This window comes from Mauremys reevesii, linkage group 13 (assembly GCF_016161935.1).
Source record: "Mauremys reevesii isolate NIE-2019 linkage group 13, ASM1616193v1, whole genome shotgun sequence".
NCBI lineage: Eukaryota > Metazoa > Chordata > Testudines > Geoemydidae > Mauremys > Mauremys reevesii.
In genome coordinates this window covers 16,870,040-16,887,710 of record NC_052635.1, presented here as the reverse complement: position 1 = coordinate 16,887,710, position 17,671 = coordinate 16,870,040, and the positions used below count along the sequence as shown (strand labels likewise).

Here is a 17,671-nt window from a genome sequence, read left to right as displayed (position 1 = left end):
CCCACATGTAGACAATAAGGCTGTATGGGAGGGGGTCTCAAGGTACCTTGAGAGCCCACATCCCCCATTAACTTTCAATAGGGCTGGGATTTTAATGGGATTTGAGTGTCTAACTCCCTTAGCCTGGAGGGTCTCACAGTTCATTGATAATGGGGCTGCGGTGGCCACAGGGCCGGGGTGAGACTGCTATCTAGAGCTGTCCTTGAGGGGCAGGGCATGTGGTGCTCAGACACCCGTGAAGTGTGAGGAGAGCAGCACATGTCCCATTGTCTCTCACCCAGCAGGTTTGGGTTCAATTTGCGAGGTTTTTTAAAATGTAAAAGTATCATGATTTTTTTTTATTTTATGCTCTCAAATGATGTTTTATATTATTTTAATTGATTTTTAATTAATATTTATTTTATACTCTGCCCAGCTCCCTCCAGCCAGGGCCTCTCACCCCCACCCTCCTCTGGCCAGCTCCCTCCAGCCAAAGCGAGTGTCAATCGAAGTGATGGGAGTGACCTCAGAAGGACACCGGGGGCGGCTGGCTGGCCCCAGTGACTGTACAGCAAGCAGAGTTGCTCAGAAAATTGTCACCAGAACAAATGTTCATCTGACTTCTCTTCCCAGTTTCAGAGGTGACAGGGCCCAGTTCAGTCCATTCTGGGCCAGATGGACGGTGCCAAGCAGGGCCCATGTTGGGGACGGTGTGAAGCTGCCAAACTGTGTCTAGACTGCAGCATCGGACCCACCTGGCCTGTGCGCTGGAGCAGAGGAAGCCACAAAACCATGGAGCAAGTGTTGGTTTTCCCCACTTTGGGCAACCAGCAAGGAGCAGCCCCTGTAACTTTCAGGTCCCATGAACTTTACCTGCTTGGGGTAACGCTGCAGAGACCAGGTGGAGTCTGACCCCAGGTGGACAAACATCGCACAGTCAATCTGTGGAACTCATTGCCGGGGGATGTTGTGAAGGCCAAAAGAATAACAGGGTTGAAATAAGGACGAGATAAGGTCATGGAGGACAGGTCTATCAATGGCTATTAGCCAAGAGGGTCAGGGTCCCAACCGCAGGCTCTGGGTGTCCCTGAACTTCTGACTGCCAGGAGCTGGGACTGGACGACAGGGGATGGATCACTCGACAATCGCCCTGTTCTGTTCATTCCCTCTGAAGCACCTGGCACTGGCCACTGTTGGATGACAGGACACTGAGCTAGATGGAGCGTTGGTCTGGCCCCATAGGGCCGTTCTTATGATGTTACACTGTTAAAACATGTAACAAAGCATCAATTCCCCTCTGCAGGGAACCCAGAGCATCGCCGGCAGCAGTCCCAAGGGAGATCGCAACAGCAGTGGTAAGGCCCAGGGGGCAGCTGCTTTCACTGATAAACCCGACAAGACCCAAGAGCAGGAGGCACTAAGGGTCTGTGCGATGCCAGCAATCACCCTGGGCAGCGAGAGGCGCCTGTCCCAGCAGCCACAGGCAGGGGTCTGCCCAGGGACTGAGACATGAAGGCCGACTGACACCAGCCCCAGTCCCTGCCCATGGAGAGCACGCTGCTGCATGCTGAGGATTGAAGGTGAGTGTCACTAGCCTTGGGGCAGATCTTCAGGTCCTTACGCCTACGCAGCCCTTGGTCTGAGACACCCCCTCAGGCATTGTCCTCACACGCTGGGAGCTCTGCTGGAGGAAGGACTTCAGAGTTGGTTGTTTTGCGGTTTGCAGCTAGAGACACTGATGGATCAGAAAGGAGACCCAGCTCTCATCTCAGCCCTTACACATCCCTCTGTCTGTCCTCCCCGCACCCTCACGCCCTCTGACTGGCTATTCCCTCTCTCGTCTGGACACCTCATTATTTGCTCACGGACTCTCAGATTTTCAACTGTTTCTCAGCTGCCTCTCCAGCCTTTTCTGGGGGGCAGATTCTGATGCACCTTCCCAGTCCAGTGCTCAGATATTTCATTTCTCCTGCTGAGCATCTCCTCTGTGGCTTTCTGTGGGAGCAGATAGGCTCTCAGCATTTTATGGGTGTTACTGATCTTCCCCCAGGAAAGGGGGGTACGTTAGAAATGCATGGAATAGAGACTGGAATCCTTACAGATCAGGAAGCAGCGCTCCCTAGTTCTGTGTCACAGCCGTTGCCCGAGCACTGACTGCTCTACCTTCATTTTCTCCAGAGCGTGGGTTACAAGGCGATTAGGCCCTCAGCCTGTGACAGGAGACCTGGGGTCTCTTCTCTGCTCAGCCGCAGCCTTGCTGGGCGACGTTGGGTAAGTCACTTTGGATCATATTTTGAAAGGTATTTAGGCACCTAGTGGGATTTTCAGAAGCCGCTGCAGTGAGAGAGCATTGAGCAGGGCTGAGTTAGGGGTCCCTGTGGCATCTGGGATACAGCACAGACTCTGCCTCCAGTTCCACCCAGCACCCTCGGGCTGACTAGCAGGTGGGAATTGTTACCAATTGTTGAGTGGTTACACAGCACCCAGTGTAGTAAGGACCCGATCCCCTGGCACTGCCACAACACAACACTCAGTGGTTGAGAGTGTAAGGGAAAATCCAGTGTTATCCAAGGCCATGTAGGCCCAGGCCTCATGTCAAGTGGCCAGGGCCGGCCAGACTAGCTAAGAGGGAGGGGGGGACAGAGGAGGAAGTGGAAAGTAGGTTACAGTCCTCGCCTAAAAAACAATTTTGTCATATCCCTTACTGTCAGCATGCATAGAACAGATAAGCAATAACAGGAAAAGCCTAATATGGAAGAAATTTACTCTTGCTCCAATCAGCTTTAGCCTTGCAATGTTTGTAACCAGTTAGTAAGAAAATGATGTATGTAACTTGTGTATTAAGATTGTGGTTTTAATCTTTATAAGGCTGTCTATAACCAGCTTGGAGGAGGCCGTTTTCCATAACGGTTCTCCCCTGTGCACTTGTAATCAATAAAAAGGCCTCAGGCTGATCTGATTAAAAACACAGCGTGTGGATCGATTTTTCCACATCATTTGGTGCCGTGACTCAGATTAGATGAACACCCCCGGGACCCCAAGGACCATGAACCGTTCCCCACCAGACCCCGGGCCTCTCGAAAAGGTAAGAGACCTTTTGAAATCCCTATAGTGGGTTTCTGGTGGAGGACTGTCCATAGGCTCGGGATTGGGTGAGTCAGACGCTTTATTCGAACTTTGCTGCCAGACATGCCTGATGCCTTTGGGTTCTGGTTCCCCAGGAAGGGTCACTAGAAGTGACTAGGTAGGTTATAAAGGAAGACCTCTGGTTTGGTGTGTCAGAATGAAAGTTAAGGTCGACAGACCGGTGTGAGTGAGGGTCTCAGGAAGAAGCCCCGAGTACTCTGCGAAGGCCCTGGGCCTCGTGACCAGAGATATTTTGAACGCAAGCCCTGAGACCACGCCTTGGGGGGCAAGTAAAAGACCCAGACCAGGACCAAGTGTCCTCTGCATGGCAGTAATTCATAGTTAACAGTAATAGCTGGTAATTCATTATCAGCAGTTTCAGTGTGTCTGGACCAGTCACTACTGCACTATGAACGAGAGGAGTCTGTGTGTGCATCTGTCCCAAGGGTGGTTTGATTTATGCCCTAGTTACAGCCAGGGGAAGAGTCACTTTCCAGTCTGTGCTGTGGGTCAGCGTCACTCCCTCATCGCTGGCACTGCCATGGCGCCACCTCCCTCTTGCCCTTCCCAGGGGGCAGCTTCTGTGTGTGACCCTGGCCCCCATTGCAGCACGGGTAGGGGCTACAGAGGGCAAGTAACCCACCATCAGCTCCCCATGCAGTGCTGAGGGCCGTGGGCTGAGGCCGTCCTTGGCTGTATAAACAGGGGAGCAGAGAACAGGAGCAGAGAGGAAGTTTCACCCCTGTAGAGAGCCCTGGTGCCACCGACGCTGGAATACCGTGTGCAGGGCTGGGGGCACAGTGTAAAATGGACATGGAAAGATTTTGGAGGGTGCAGAAAAAAGCCACACAAATGATGTGAGGGCTGAAGGAAATACCCTACAGTGAGAGAGCTGAGGCTGTTTGGTGTGTCAAGGAGAATTGACTTGAGAAGAGGTCTCAGCACCTTCGTGGGAAGAAACAACTTTCATCGCCCAGGAACAGGCACAGTTAGAGCAAGGGCTGGGTGCTAAACCCAGACACACGTCAATGGGAAATAAGGCGCAGTCTGTTGCCAATGTGGGGGATTATTGTTAGGAACAAACCACCAAGGGAAGTGGTGGAGTCTCCAGCTCGTGAAGCAGTTTCTCTGGTGTGAGAGAATATAAACCAGGGGTTGGCAGCCTTTCTGAAGTGCTGTGCCGAGTCTTCATTTATTCACTTTAATTTAAGGTTTCACGTGCCAGCAATACATTTTAATGTTTGTAGAAAGTCTCTTTCTCTAATTCTATAATATATAATAAACTATTGTTGTATGTAAAGTAAATAAGGTTTTTAAAATGTTTAAGAAGCTTCATTTAAAATTAAATTGAAATGCAGAACCCCCCAGACCGGTGGCCAGACACGGCCTCCTCAAAGCAGGTTATAGACAGCCTTATAAAGCTCATTTTTCACTGTCACAGGATTCAGCTCATGGAGAAAGGAGGAGGGGGAAATCAAACGTCTGTCACGGAATTCATCCTCCTGGGATTTGGGGATCTCCCCGAGCTGCAGACCCTTCTCTTCCTGCTGTTTCTAGTGATCTACATAGTAACCATGGCTGGGAACATCCTCATCATAGCGCTAGTTGTGGCTGATCAGCACCTTCACAGTCCCATGTACTTCTTCCTGGGGAACTTGTCCTTTCTGGAGACCTGCTACAGCTCCACCATCCTGCCCAGGGTGCTGGCCAGTCTCCTGACTGGGGACAGAACCATTTCTGTTCCCAGCTGCATCACACAATTGGTTTTATTTGGTTCTCTGGTAACTACAGAGTGTTATCTCCTGACAGTGATGTCTTATGATCGGTATTTAGCCATATGCAAACCGCTGCACTATGGAGCCCTTATGAATGGAAGGCTGTGCCTCCAGCTAGCAGCTGGGTCTTGGATTAGTGGATTTCTAATTTGTACAATAGTCACATGTGTTATATCACAGCCAATTTTCTGTGGTCCCAATGAAATGGACCATTTCTTTTGTGATTTCACCTCATTGATTCAACTCTCCTGCAGGGACACCAGCCAGATCACACCGGTTATTTATATATTTTCCTTCCTAGATGCAGTTTCCCCTTTTCTATTAACCCTGATATCGTACATTTGTATCATTGCAACCATCCTGCGAATCCCGTCCACCACCGGGAGGCAAAAGGCCTTTTCCACCTGCTCCTCTCACCTCATTGTGGTGGTACTTTTCTATGGGACCATCATGATTGTCTACATGCTGCCGAAATCCGGCACCCTGAGAGCCCTGAACAAAGTGTTCTCTGTCTGCTACACAGTCCTGACTCCCCTGGCCAATCCACTCATCTACAGCCTGAGAAACAGAGAGGTCAAGGAGGCCCTGAGAAACGCTGTCAGGAGAGCTGTGACCCTTACAAAGAATCCAAACTAGTTGAATGAAATGAGTCTCAATCCATTAGGTTTCTGTTGTCAAAGCAGCAGTGCCAAGTGGCCCCGATACAAAAGTGCTGTATGAACGACATATTTGTGCATATACATATTTATAAAGAATAGAGATAGTTGAAAATATATTTGGTGGGGAGGGGCTGGCAGAAAACGTGGAAAATGAAAACGTCTTGTTTTTTGGCAGGAGGAATTTAAAAACGTTCAGCTGGAAACTGGAAAAATAATTGGCTGCAGTGTTTTCAGTTTTCTGGCAAAAAAAAATAATAGGAGACATTTTCCATGAAAAAACTGTTTAATCAAAATTCAGTGTTCTCATGGAATTTGCTGTTACTGAAAAGTTGTCACCAGCTCTGATAAATAGTAAGTGAACAGACCGGGAGCTGGGGGCTGGTGCTCAAGAATCTGTATTGTTGTTCATGGGCTTTGTAGGACCAATACGAGTTGCTGTTGCACACTGCAGGCTGCCTTCCTTTGTTCAGCTCTGTATGTGGGGTTCTTAACAAGCCCCATCTCTGTCGCACTGTAGACTCCCTGCCAAGGTTTAAGGTTTATGGTTTATTACTAGCGTGTAGGTGCACTGCTCAGTCCTGGGCTGTTTCCAGAGAGGGGAGAGGAATGGTCTGTGCCCCAAGGAGATCACTGTGGTTTTCACTGTGCTCTTTTCTATTCAGCTGAGCAGGAGACAGGAGAGAGAGAGGGGTCCCTGGACTCACCCCCGCCCCCCTTCTCTCCACCCTGCAAGAGTCATGCTTCCCTGTTAACCCATTCTTCCTGAGGGGAGAGAAGCTGGGAGATTCATAGCTTTTAAGGTGAAAAAAGTCCATTCTGGTCATTTTAGTCTGATCTCCTGCTCAACAGAGGCCAGAGCAAGCCAGCCAGGATTGCTCCCTTAGAGCCAGTGCCCTGCGGGGGGTGGGGGGGCGGGGTGTGTGAAGATCTCCTTTGGGGGAGCTCAGTAGAACTGCCAGGCTGTGCTCTCGCTGTCTCTACCCTGGCCTGGTGCGGAGATGATGCCCCAGCGAGGGGAAAGGGGGTTGGCGAGCCAGCCTGCTCCCTGCTCACCCCACAGCAGTGTCCTCTGGGGCTGCTAGCTCTCATCACTCACAGATTTGCTGTGGTGGCTCCTCTGAGTGGCTGGGGAGGGAGGCTGAGCCACCTGACTACCCCAATGGGAAAAGCAAGGGGAGGACTAGGGAGGGGAAAGTTCCCCAGCCCAGCACACGGTGAAGGTGGGATGCTGGTGCCAGGGTAAAGAGGTGAAGAGCCCTGTGGGGAGTTCCGTGGTGAGCCCCAGGGACAGGAGCAGCTGAAGAAGGGAGAGGGGAGTTGTTGCAGCCAGGAGTTGGGGTATTTAGGCTGATGTGTAGGGTAGATGGACCTGGGTATTGGGGGCTGCAGAAGGGCCCAGGGGGAGTAAGGGTTGTGGGGCAGTGGGGGGTGGGGCTGGGGTGAAGACAGAGGGAGGTTTGGGGGGTGGAAGTGGTTTGAGGCTGGTGGGGGTGGAGGTGTAGGAGGTTTTAAGAAGTGGGTTTATTGAACTAGCACTATACATTGGGAACCATTTGACCCAGGTCACAGCAAAAGAGCTTTCCGGAAAGTAGGAAGAGGAAGAGGAAGAAGATATAAAAGGGGGATATGACATCATGATGGTACCTCACTCTCCCTACACCACCACACCTGGAAACACCTGAGGGACAAAGACTGAACTGGGGGAAGTGCTGGACCCAGGCTAACGAGATTTTTAGCCTGTGAATGGAACACCTGGGAATTCCAAGCTGTAAGCAAGTGCAGCTGCTTCCTTAAGAGTCTGCAGCCTGCTTGTATCATCTCTTAGGGCACGTCTACACTGGCAAAGTTACAGCACCGACAGTTGCAACGCTGCTCAGAGAGCGCTGAAGGGAAACCACTGTTGTGTGTTCACACTGTCAGCTGCCTGCACAATAGCGTGTTCACACTTACGGCAGTTGCAGCGGTATTTGGAGTGGTGCACTCTGGGCAGCTATCCCACAGAGCACCTCTTTCTCTTCTGCCGCTAAGACTTGTGGGAAGGCGGAGGGGGTCCTGGGGCATCCTGGGTGCAGTCCCAAAGCCCCATGATGCATTGCTTTGCATCCCAGAAATCCCTGTGCTTCCGTCTGCATTTGGTGCCATCTTTCAATGGTTTGTGTACTGTGCGCCTTGCCTCTTCAGGCTGCAGGGATGGATCCCGAACTGTTGACCAGCATGGTCAGTACGCTGCTTGCTCTGACCAACACATCATGAGTGGCAGTGGAGTTATTCCTTAAACTACAAAGGCAAAAGGTGTGTCAGGTTCCCTCCCCACTTTGGGGTAGAAATGTGGAGACCCGCATGAAAGACCCCCTAAGCTTATTTCTACCAGCTTAGGTTAAAAACTTCCTCAAGGCACAAGTCCTTCCTTATCCTTGGATGAGTACTGCTGCCACCACCAAGTGAGTTAGACAAAGATTCAGGAAAAGAACCACTTGGAGTTCCTGTTTCCGCTAAATATCTCCCAAAGCCCCTTCACCCCCATTCCTGGGGAGGTTTGAGAGTAACCAAGGTGAGCACAGACCAGACTCTTGGGTTTTTAGGACACTAAAAACAGATTCTTAAGAAACAGAACTTTATTATAAAGAAAAAGTAAAAGAAGCACTTCTGTAAAATCAGGATGGAAGGTAATTTATAGGGTAATGAGATTAAAAAACACAGAGGATTTCCCCTCTAGGCAAAACTTTACAGTCACAAAAACAGGGATAAACCTCCCTCTTAGCACAGGGAAAATTCACAAGCTAAACCAAAAGATAATCTAACACATTTCCTTGCTATTACTTACTATTTCTGTAATATTGGATGCTTAGTTCAACTATGGCTTAGGGAGATGTATTTTCCCTGCCCTGGTTCCTCGCTGACCTGGAGAGAATACACAAAGAGACCAAAAAAACCAACCTTCCCGCACAGATCTGAAAGCATCTTCTCCCCTTATTGGTCCTTTTGGTCAGATGCCAACTAGGTTATCTGAGCTTCTTAACCCTTTACAGGTAAAGGAGGGATTTTATGCCACCCTTAGCTATATGGAATGACAAGGTGCACGATATTGATCTTGCCACACATAGTAGCTACGACACACGATTGCTTGTGGCATTCACGGAGGTGCTGACCACCATGGAACGCTGCTTTTAGGCTCAGGAAATGAGCACTGAGTGGTGGGATCACATCGTCGTGAAGATATGAGATGATGGGCAGTGGCTGCAGAACTTTTGGATGAGGAAAGCCACATTCATGGGACTGTGTGATGAGCTCACCCGGCACAAGGACACAAGAATGAGAGCTGCCTTGTCATTGGAGAAGCAGGTGGCAATTCCACTGTGGAAGCTGGCTACTCCAAACTGCTACCGATTGGTTGCTAACCAGTTTGGAGTGGGAAAGTCGACCATGGGACTCGTCTTGATGGAAGTGTGCAGGGCCATTAATCACATCCTGCTCCAAAAAGACTGTGACTCTGTTCAGTGTGCTTTTGGCCGTTTAAAAGCCCGATGGTGCTGCCTCTATGGGAAGCTGGACCTGGCCAATGACCACATTCCTATGCTTATAGCTACGTGCTGTATGCTCCATAATATTTGTAAAGAAAGGATGAAAGCTTCACTCAGGGCTGGACCACAGAGGCTCAGCGCCTAGAGGCTGAATTTGAACAGCCAGAGACCAGGGCTATTAGAGGGCTATAGAGTGGGGCCATAAGGGTCAGGGGTACCTTAGGGCATCAATTTAAAGCTGAAAGCCACTAATATTTGTTGCTATGCTCAGTAGTGCATTGCTTGTAATGCCAGGAGGTGCTTGGTGCAAATGATGCAATAAGGGGGTTTAACATAAATGTAAGTTGCTTTGCAGGGCTCTTTTTTGCTTTCAATTAATAGAATAAAGCTTTCTTTCAAACCAACACAATTCTTTTATTAAAAGACAACAACCAGAGGAGAGAGTCAAATGAAAAAATACATCAGCAGGAAGGGGGATGGGGGAAGAGAAGGTTCCAGGAGGAGGAGGGGTCCCAGGATGGCTAAAAATTTGTGTATGTCCAGGGATCACATCCAACATTCTCCTTTGGAGTACAATGCAGCGGGTACTGTACTTCAGCAGGACCAAACTGCAGAGGGATGGGTGTTGAATGCAGTGGGTAGTGGGAGTCAACAATGCTGGACTATGAAGGGGAGGACTGGAGCCAGAAGGTTGATGAGAGTTTTTTGGCCTTGTCTGGGGGGCGCATGGGAAAGAGTTTTGCAACAGCAGCTGCAAGGGAGGATGGGCACAGAGCTGCTCAGTTTGAAGAGCTATTATCGCCTGGGGCGTGTCCACTTGGCGCTCCATAACCTTTAAGAGCCACTCCATGGCTTCATTCTGGCACGTCGCATTCTCCTTTTGGTCCCTCTTCTTGCTGTCCCTCCACTCCTCCAGTTCCTGTTTCTTGGCATCATAACCCCACACAGAAAGTCCTCCTTAGTTCTTCTTGGCTGCTTTCTAATTCTGCACAGCCATTCCACCGCTGATAACAAAGAGGGAGGCTGGGCTCCCAAGGTCCTCTCTGTGAAGGTTAAATGCAAAATTTTACAGAAGCAGTAATTGTTTGCAACACACCGACACTGATTCAGTGTCAGCCAGTACTCACACACCTGTCACTAACTGGTTGACCCTAGGCAAGCAAACATGAGGCACAAGACCCCCAAAAAGGTGAGCCGCAGGGGCAGGGTAAGTCATTCTTCCTGGACCCTGCTCTACACTGGGCATGTGGCTCTTGGCGAGAGCCAGCACTGTGGGGTGGGCCTAATAATCATTCCTGTCCCCACACTTTCCACAGGAGGGGGCATTCACTCAGGCCAGGGCTTTATAAAGCCGCGCACAAGCGACCAGGGAGCTTTGCGAACAGGGGCTGCTAACAGGGAGTTTCGCAAGGGAGTTTAGAAGGGGAGTGGGAAGGAAGTGGGAGCCCCTCACTGGCCGTAACCCCTTCCCCATGCCCCCCCCCCAACCTATAAACCGAACCACATTCCAAAACCCCTTCCTGTAAACCACCCTTCCACTAACTAGGAGACAATGCAGGCAGAAGCCCAGCAGCAGAGTGGGGGCTATCCAGTTTATTGCGCTGAGTGTTGCATGTATGATTACCTGCCCTGTGGGCGGGTGGCGTATGTATGCAGTCAGTGCAAGGAGCTCCTGGCCCTCAGAGACCATGTATGGGCTTTGGAGGCCAGGGTGGCGGAACTGGAGGAGCTGAGGGAGGCAGAGAGGTATGTTGATGAGGCTTTCCAGGACACTGTAGAATTGTCCCACTTCCGCTCAGACAGCTCCTGTGCTGTTGAGGAGGAAGAACGGCCCAGGGAAGTAGAGCAGTCGATGGGAGCAGAGGGAAACCTTCCCGTAGTTGGGACCCTCCTTCCAGATGGTGCTGGGGTTGCCTCTCGCACTGAGGTTGCCTCTCCGGGGGAGGGAACTCCAGTTTCTAGGAAAAGGCAGGTGTTAGTAATGGGAGATTCGATTATTAGAAATGTAGATAGCTGGGTCTGTGATGACCGGGAGAACCGTATGGTGACTTGCCTGCCTGGTGCGAAGGTTGCGGCTCTCTCGAGGCATCTAGATAGACTTATGTGTAGTGTTGGGGAGGAGCCGGTGGTTGTGGTACATGTAGGTACCAATGACATAGGGAAGGGTAGGAGAGATGTCCTGGAAGCCAAATTTAGGCTGCTAGGGAAGAGACTGAAATCCAGGACCTCTATGGTGGCATTCTCAGAAATGCTCCCAGTTCCACGCGCAGGGCCGGGTAGGCAGGCAGAGCTTCAGAGTCTCAATGCATGGTTGAGACGATGGTGTAGAGAGGAGGGGTTCACGTTCATTAGGAACTGGGGAAACTTCTGGGATGGGAGGAGCCTATACTGGAGAGATGGGCTCCACCTAAACCAAAGTGGAACCAGACTGCTGGCACTAAACATTAAAAAGGTTGTAGAGCAGTTTTTAAACTAGGAGATGGGGGAAAGCCGACTGCTGCAGAGGAGCATGTGGATCGGACACAGACTTCTCTTAGGGGAGAGTCTGATGATAGAGAATCTCCAGGTTATAGTCAGGAGCAGAGGACTGAAAAGTATAATGTAAGGGCCGGATCAGATGATAAACAGTCACATAAAAAAGAATCTGGCACTTCAGAAAAAGGCAGGCTAATATACAGGGACAAGTTTTTAAAGTGCTTGTACACAAATGCCAGAAGTCTAAATAATAAGATGGGTGAACTAGAGTGCCTTGTGATAAAGGAGGATATAGATATAATAGGCATCACAGAAACCTGGTGGACTGAGAGCAATCAATGGGACACAATCATTCCGGGGTACAAAATATATCGGACTGACAGAACAGGCCATGCAGGGGGAGGAGTGGCACTATATGTGAAAGAAAGTGTAGATTCAAATGAAGTAGAAATCTTAAGCGAATCCACATGTTCCATAGAGTCTCTATGGATAGAAATTTCATGCTCTAGTAAAAATATAACATTAGGGATTTATTATCGACCACCTGACCAGGACAGTAATAGTGATGATGAAATGCTAAGGGAAATTAGAGGCTATCAAAATTAAGAACCCAATAATAGTGGGGGATTTCAATTATCCCCATATTGACTGGGAACATTTCACTTCAGGACGAAATGCAGAGATAAAATTTCTCGATACTTTAAATGACTGCTTCGTGGAGCAGCTGGTACGGGAACCCACAAGGGGAGAGGCAACTCTAGATTTAATCCTGAGTGGAGCGCAGGAGCTGGTCCAAGAGGTAACTATAGCGGGACCGCTTGGAAATAGTGACCATAATACAATAGCATTCAACATCCCTGTGGTGGGAAGAACATCTCAACTGCCCAACACTGTGGCCTTTAATTTCAAAAGGGGGAACTATACAAAAATGAGGGGGTTAGTTAGACAAAAGTTAAAAGGTACAGTGACTAAAGTGAAATCCCTGCAAGTTGCATGGGCCCATTTTAAAGACACCGTAATAGAGGCCCAACTTCAATGTATACCCCAAATTAAGAAAAACAGTAAAAGAACTAAAAAAGAGCCACAGTGGCTTAACAACCATGTAAAAGAAGCAGTGAGAGATAAAAAGACTTCCTTTAAAAAGTGGAAGTCAAATCCTAGTGAGGCAAATAGAAAGGAGCACAAACACTGCCAACTTAAGTGCAAGAGTGTAATAAGAAAAGCCAAAGAGGAGTTTGAAGAACGGCTAGCCAAAAACTCCAAAGGCAATAACAAAATGTTTTTTAAGTACATCAGAAGCATGAAGCCTGCTAAACAACCAGTGGGGCCCCTTGATGATCAAAATACAAAAGGAGCGCTTAAAGACGATAAAGTCATTGCGGAGAAACTAAATGGATTCTTTGCTTCAGTCTTCATGGCTGAGGATGTTAGGGAGATTCCCAAACCAGAGCTGGCTTTTGTAGGTGACAAATCATAGAATCATAGAATCTCAGGGTTGGAAGGGACCTCAGGAGGTCATCTAGTCCAACCCCCTGCTCAAAGCAGGACCAAACCCAACTAAATCATCCCAGCCAGGGCTTTGTCAAGCCTGACCTTAAAAACCTCTAAGGAAGGAGATTCCACCACTTCCCTAGGTAACCCATTCCAGTTCTTCACCACCCTACTAGTGAAAAAGTTTTTCCTAATATCCAACCTAAACCTTCTCCTCTGCAACTTGAGACCATTACTCCTTGTTCTGTCATCTTCTACCGCTGAGAACAGTCTAGATCCATCCTCTTTGGAACCCCCTTTCAGGTAGTTGAAAGCAACTATCTAATCCCCCCTCATTCTTCTCTTCTGCAGGCTAAACAATCCCAGTTCCCTCAGCCTCTCCTCATAAGTCATGTGTTCCAGCCCCCTAATCATTTTTGTTGCCCTCCGCTGGACTCTCTCCAATTTATCCACATCCTTCTTGTAGTGTGGGGCCCAAAACTGGACACAGTACTCCAGATGAGGCCTCACCAGTGCTGAATAGAGGGGAATGATCACATCCCTCGATCTGCTGGAAATGCCCCTACTTATACAACCCAAAATGCCATTAGCCTTCTTGGCAACAAGGGCACACTATTGACTCATATTCAGCTTTTCGTCCACTGTAACCCCTAGGTCCTTTTCTACAGAACTGCTGCCCAGCCATTCGGTCCCTAGACTGTAGCAGTGCATGGGATTCTTCCTTCCTAAGTGCAGGACTCTGCACTTGTCCTTGTTGAACCTCATCATATTTCTTTTGGCCCAATCCTCTAATTTGTCTAGGTCCGTCTGTATCCTATCCCTACCCTCCAGAGTATCAACCACTCCTCCCAATTTAGTGTCATCTGCAAACTTGCTAAGGGTGCAGTCCACACCATCTTCCAGATCGTTAATGAAGATATTGAATAAAACCGGCACCAGCACCGACCCTTGGGGCACTCCACTTGATACCGGCTGCCAACTAGACATGGAACCATTGATCACTACCCATTGAGCCCGACCATCTAGCCAGTTTTCTATGCACCTTACTGTCCATTCATCCAGCCCATACTTCTTTAACTTGCTGGCAAGAATACTGTGGGAGACTGTATCAAAAGCTTTGCTAAAGTCCAGAAATAGCACATCCACTGCTTTCCCCTCATTCACAGAGCCGGTTATCTCATCATAGAAGGCAATTAGGTTAGTCAGGCATGACTTGCCCTTGGTGAATCCATGCTGACTGTTCCTGATCACTTTCCCCTCCTTTAAGTGGTTCAGAATTGATTCCTTGAGGACTTGTTCCATGATTTTTCCAGGGACTGAGGTGAGACTGACTGGCCTGTAGTTCCCTGGATCTTCCTTCTTCCCTTTTTTAAAGATGGGCACTACATTAGCCTTTTTCCAGTCATCCGGGACCTCCCCCGATCGCCATGATTTTTCAAAGATTATGGCCAATGGCTCTGCAATCTCATCGGCCAACTCCGTTAGCACCCTCGGATGTAGCGCATCCAGCCTCATGGACTTGTGCTCGTCCAGCTTTTCTAAATAGTCCCGAACTACTTCTTTCCCCACAGAGAGCTGGTCTCCTCCTCCCCATACCGTGCTGCAGAGTGCAGCTGTCTGGGAGCTGACCTTGTCTGTGAAGACAGAGGCAAAAAAAGCATTGAGTACACTAGCTTTCTCCACATGCTCTGTCACTAGGTTCCCTCCCTCATTCAGCAAGGGGCCCACAGTTTCCTTGACTTTCTTCTTGTTGCTAACATATCTGAAGAAACCCTTCTTGTTACTCCTAACATCTCCGGCTAGCTGCAACTCCAAGTGTGATTTGGCCTTCCTAATTTCACTCCTGCATGCCTGAGCAATACTTTTATACTCCTCCCTGGTTATTTGTCCAATCTTCCACTTCTTGTAAGCTGTTTTTTTGTGTTTAAGACGAGCAAGGATTTCACTGTTGAGCCAAGCTGGTTGCCTGCCATATTTACTTTTCTTCCTACACATCGGGATGGTTTGTTCCTGCAACCTCAATAAGGTTTCTTTAAAATACAGCCAGCTTCGGAGGAACTGTCACAGATTGAAGTGTCACTAGAGGAGGTTTTGGAATTAATTGATAAACTCAACATTAACAAGTCACTGGGACCAGATGGCATTCTCCCAAGAGTTCTGAAAGAACTCAAATGTGAAGTTGCGGAACTATTAACTAAGGTTTGTAACCTGTCCTTTAAATCGGCTTCGGTACCCAATGACTGGAAGTTAGCTAATGTAACGCCAATATTTAAAAAGGGCTCTAGGGGTGATCCCGGCAATTACAGACCGGTAAGTCTAACATCAGTACCGGGCAAATTAGTTGAAACAATAGTAAAGAATAAAATTGTCAGACACATAGAAAAACATAAACTCTTGAGCAATAGTCAACATGGTTTCTGTAAAGGGAAATCGTGTTTTACTAATCTATTAGAAGCAACAAAGAATCCTGTGGCACCTTATAGACTAACAGACGTTTTGCAGCATGAGCTTTCGTGGGTGAATATGCCACTTGCATCCGAAGAAGTGGCATATTCACCCACGAAAGCTCATGCTGCAAAACGTCTGTTAGTCTATAAGGTGCCACAGGATTCTTTGTTGCTTTTACAGATCCAGACTAACACGGCTACCCCTCTGATACTTAATCTATTAGAGTTCTTTGAAGGGGTCAACAAACATGTGGACAAGGGGGATCCGGTGGACACAGCGTACTTAGATTTCCAGAAAGCCTTTGACAAGGTCCCTCACCAAAGGCTCTTACGTAAATTAAGCTGTCATGGGATAAAAGGGAAGGTCCTTTCATGGATTGAGAACTGGTTAAAAGACAGGGAACAAAGGGTAGGAATTAATGGTAAATTCTCAGAATGGAGAGGGGTAACTAGTGGTGTTCCCCAAGGGTCAGTCGTAGGACCAATCCTATTCAATTTATTCATAAATGATCTGGAGAAAGGGGTAAACAGTGAGGTGGCAAAGTTTGCAGATGATACTAAACTACTCAAGATAGTTAAGACCAAAGCAGATTGTGAAGAACTTCAAAAAGATCTCACAAAACTAAGCGATTGGGCAACAAAATGGCAAATGAAATTTAATGTGGATAAATGTAAAGTAATGCACATTGGAAAAAATAACCCCAACTATACATACAACATGATGGGGGCTAATTTAGCTACAACGAGTCAGGAAAAAGATCTTGGCGTCATCGTGGATAGTTCTCTAAAGATGTCCACGCAGAGGCGGTCAAAAAAGCAAACAGGATGTTAGGAATCATTAGAAAGGGGATAGAGAATAAGACTGAGAATATATTATTGCCCTTATATAAATCCATGGTATGCCCACATCTCGAATACTGTGTACAGATGTGGTCTCCTCACCTCAAAAGAGATATTCTAGCACTAGAAAAGGTTCAGAAAAGGGCAACTAAAATGATTAGGGGTTTAGAGAGGGTCCCATACGAGGAAAGATTAAAGAGGCTAGGACTCTTCAGCTTGGAAAAGAGAAGACTAAGAGGGGACATGATAGAGGTATATAAAATCATGAGTGATGTTGAGAAAGTGGATAAGGAAAAGTTATTTACTTATTCCCATAATACAAGAACTAGGGGCCACCAAATGAAATTAATAGGCAGCAGGTTTAAAACAAATAAAAGGAAGTTCTTCTTCACGCAGCGCTCAGTCAACTTGTGGAACTCCTTACCTGAGGAGGTTTTGAAGGCTAGGGGCACAGCCTTCACAACCTTTAAAAGGGGACTGGATAAATTCATGGTGGCTAAGTCTATAAATGGCTATTAGCCAGGATGGGTAAGAATGATGTCCCTAGCCTCTGTTCATCAGAGGATGGAGATGGATGGCAGGAGAGAGATCACTTGATCATTGCCTATTAAGTTCACTCCCTCTGGGGCACCTGGCATTGGCCACTGTCGGTAGACAGATACTGGGCTAGATGGACCTTTGGTCTGACCCTGTACGGCCTTTCTTATGTTCTTATGTTCTTATGAGGTGATCATTATGGAAGATCTCTCACTGCTGATGGTGAGCAGGGAATCAAGGGAGGGTCTTCTCCAAGCCTGTGGCTTCCTTCCTGGTCCCTATGCGGCTCGCCTGTGTGCAGCAATGGTCATCCCTGTGATGGCACAGTGGTGTGGGAAAGTTACCGTTAATGGGGCATGAAACAAAGCAACTCTGCTGATGAACCTGCAGCAGCAGATTGCCCAGTATCTCCATGAGTTTCCTGGAGATCTCTGAGGGAGATTCCTGTGAAGTGAGGGAGTCAATCAACAGCCTGTTCCGCTGCTCAGACTAGGCTTGCAGTGGGAGACAAGCCTGCTTTCTGCAACCCTCCTGCCCTCCTACCCTCAACAACTCACTTCAGCGATTCCCCAAATCAGATCCACTTACCAGAGGCCTCTTCTCCTGTTTGCGCTTCGCCAAGCTCTGACTGGCTAGCCTCCTCCGGGGCAGGAAAGAACTCCTGGCTGCATGTATCTCTGGCCTCCGAGTCATCCTCTGCCTCTGGGTCCCCCTGCCCTCCTTCCTCCACATTCTCGTCCAAGATTTCCTCCTTCTGGCTTGGTCCACTCTTGACTGGCACACGAGCCAATGAAGGGGCCTTCACAGTGGAGGTGGGGTTG

At 48.4% G+C, this 17,671-nt stretch overlaps 1 protein-coding gene across 1 annotated transcript; it reads left to right on the top strand.

Moving 5' to 3' along the window:
* Positions 1 to 771: 771 nt before the first annotated feature.
* LOC120380160 (olfactory receptor 11A1-like) lies at positions 772 to 5,516 on the top strand. The gene is made up of 5 exons (XM_039497649.1): positions 772 to 861; positions 1,283 to 1,462; positions 2,158 to 2,250; positions 3,201 to 3,223; positions 4,547 to 5,516. Exons 1-5 carry the CDS (start codon positions 772 to 774, stop codon positions 5,514 to 5,516), a joined length of 1,356 nt encoding a protein of 451 aa, XP_039353583.1.
* The last annotated feature ends 12,155 nt before the right edge of the window (positions 5,517 to 17,671 follow it).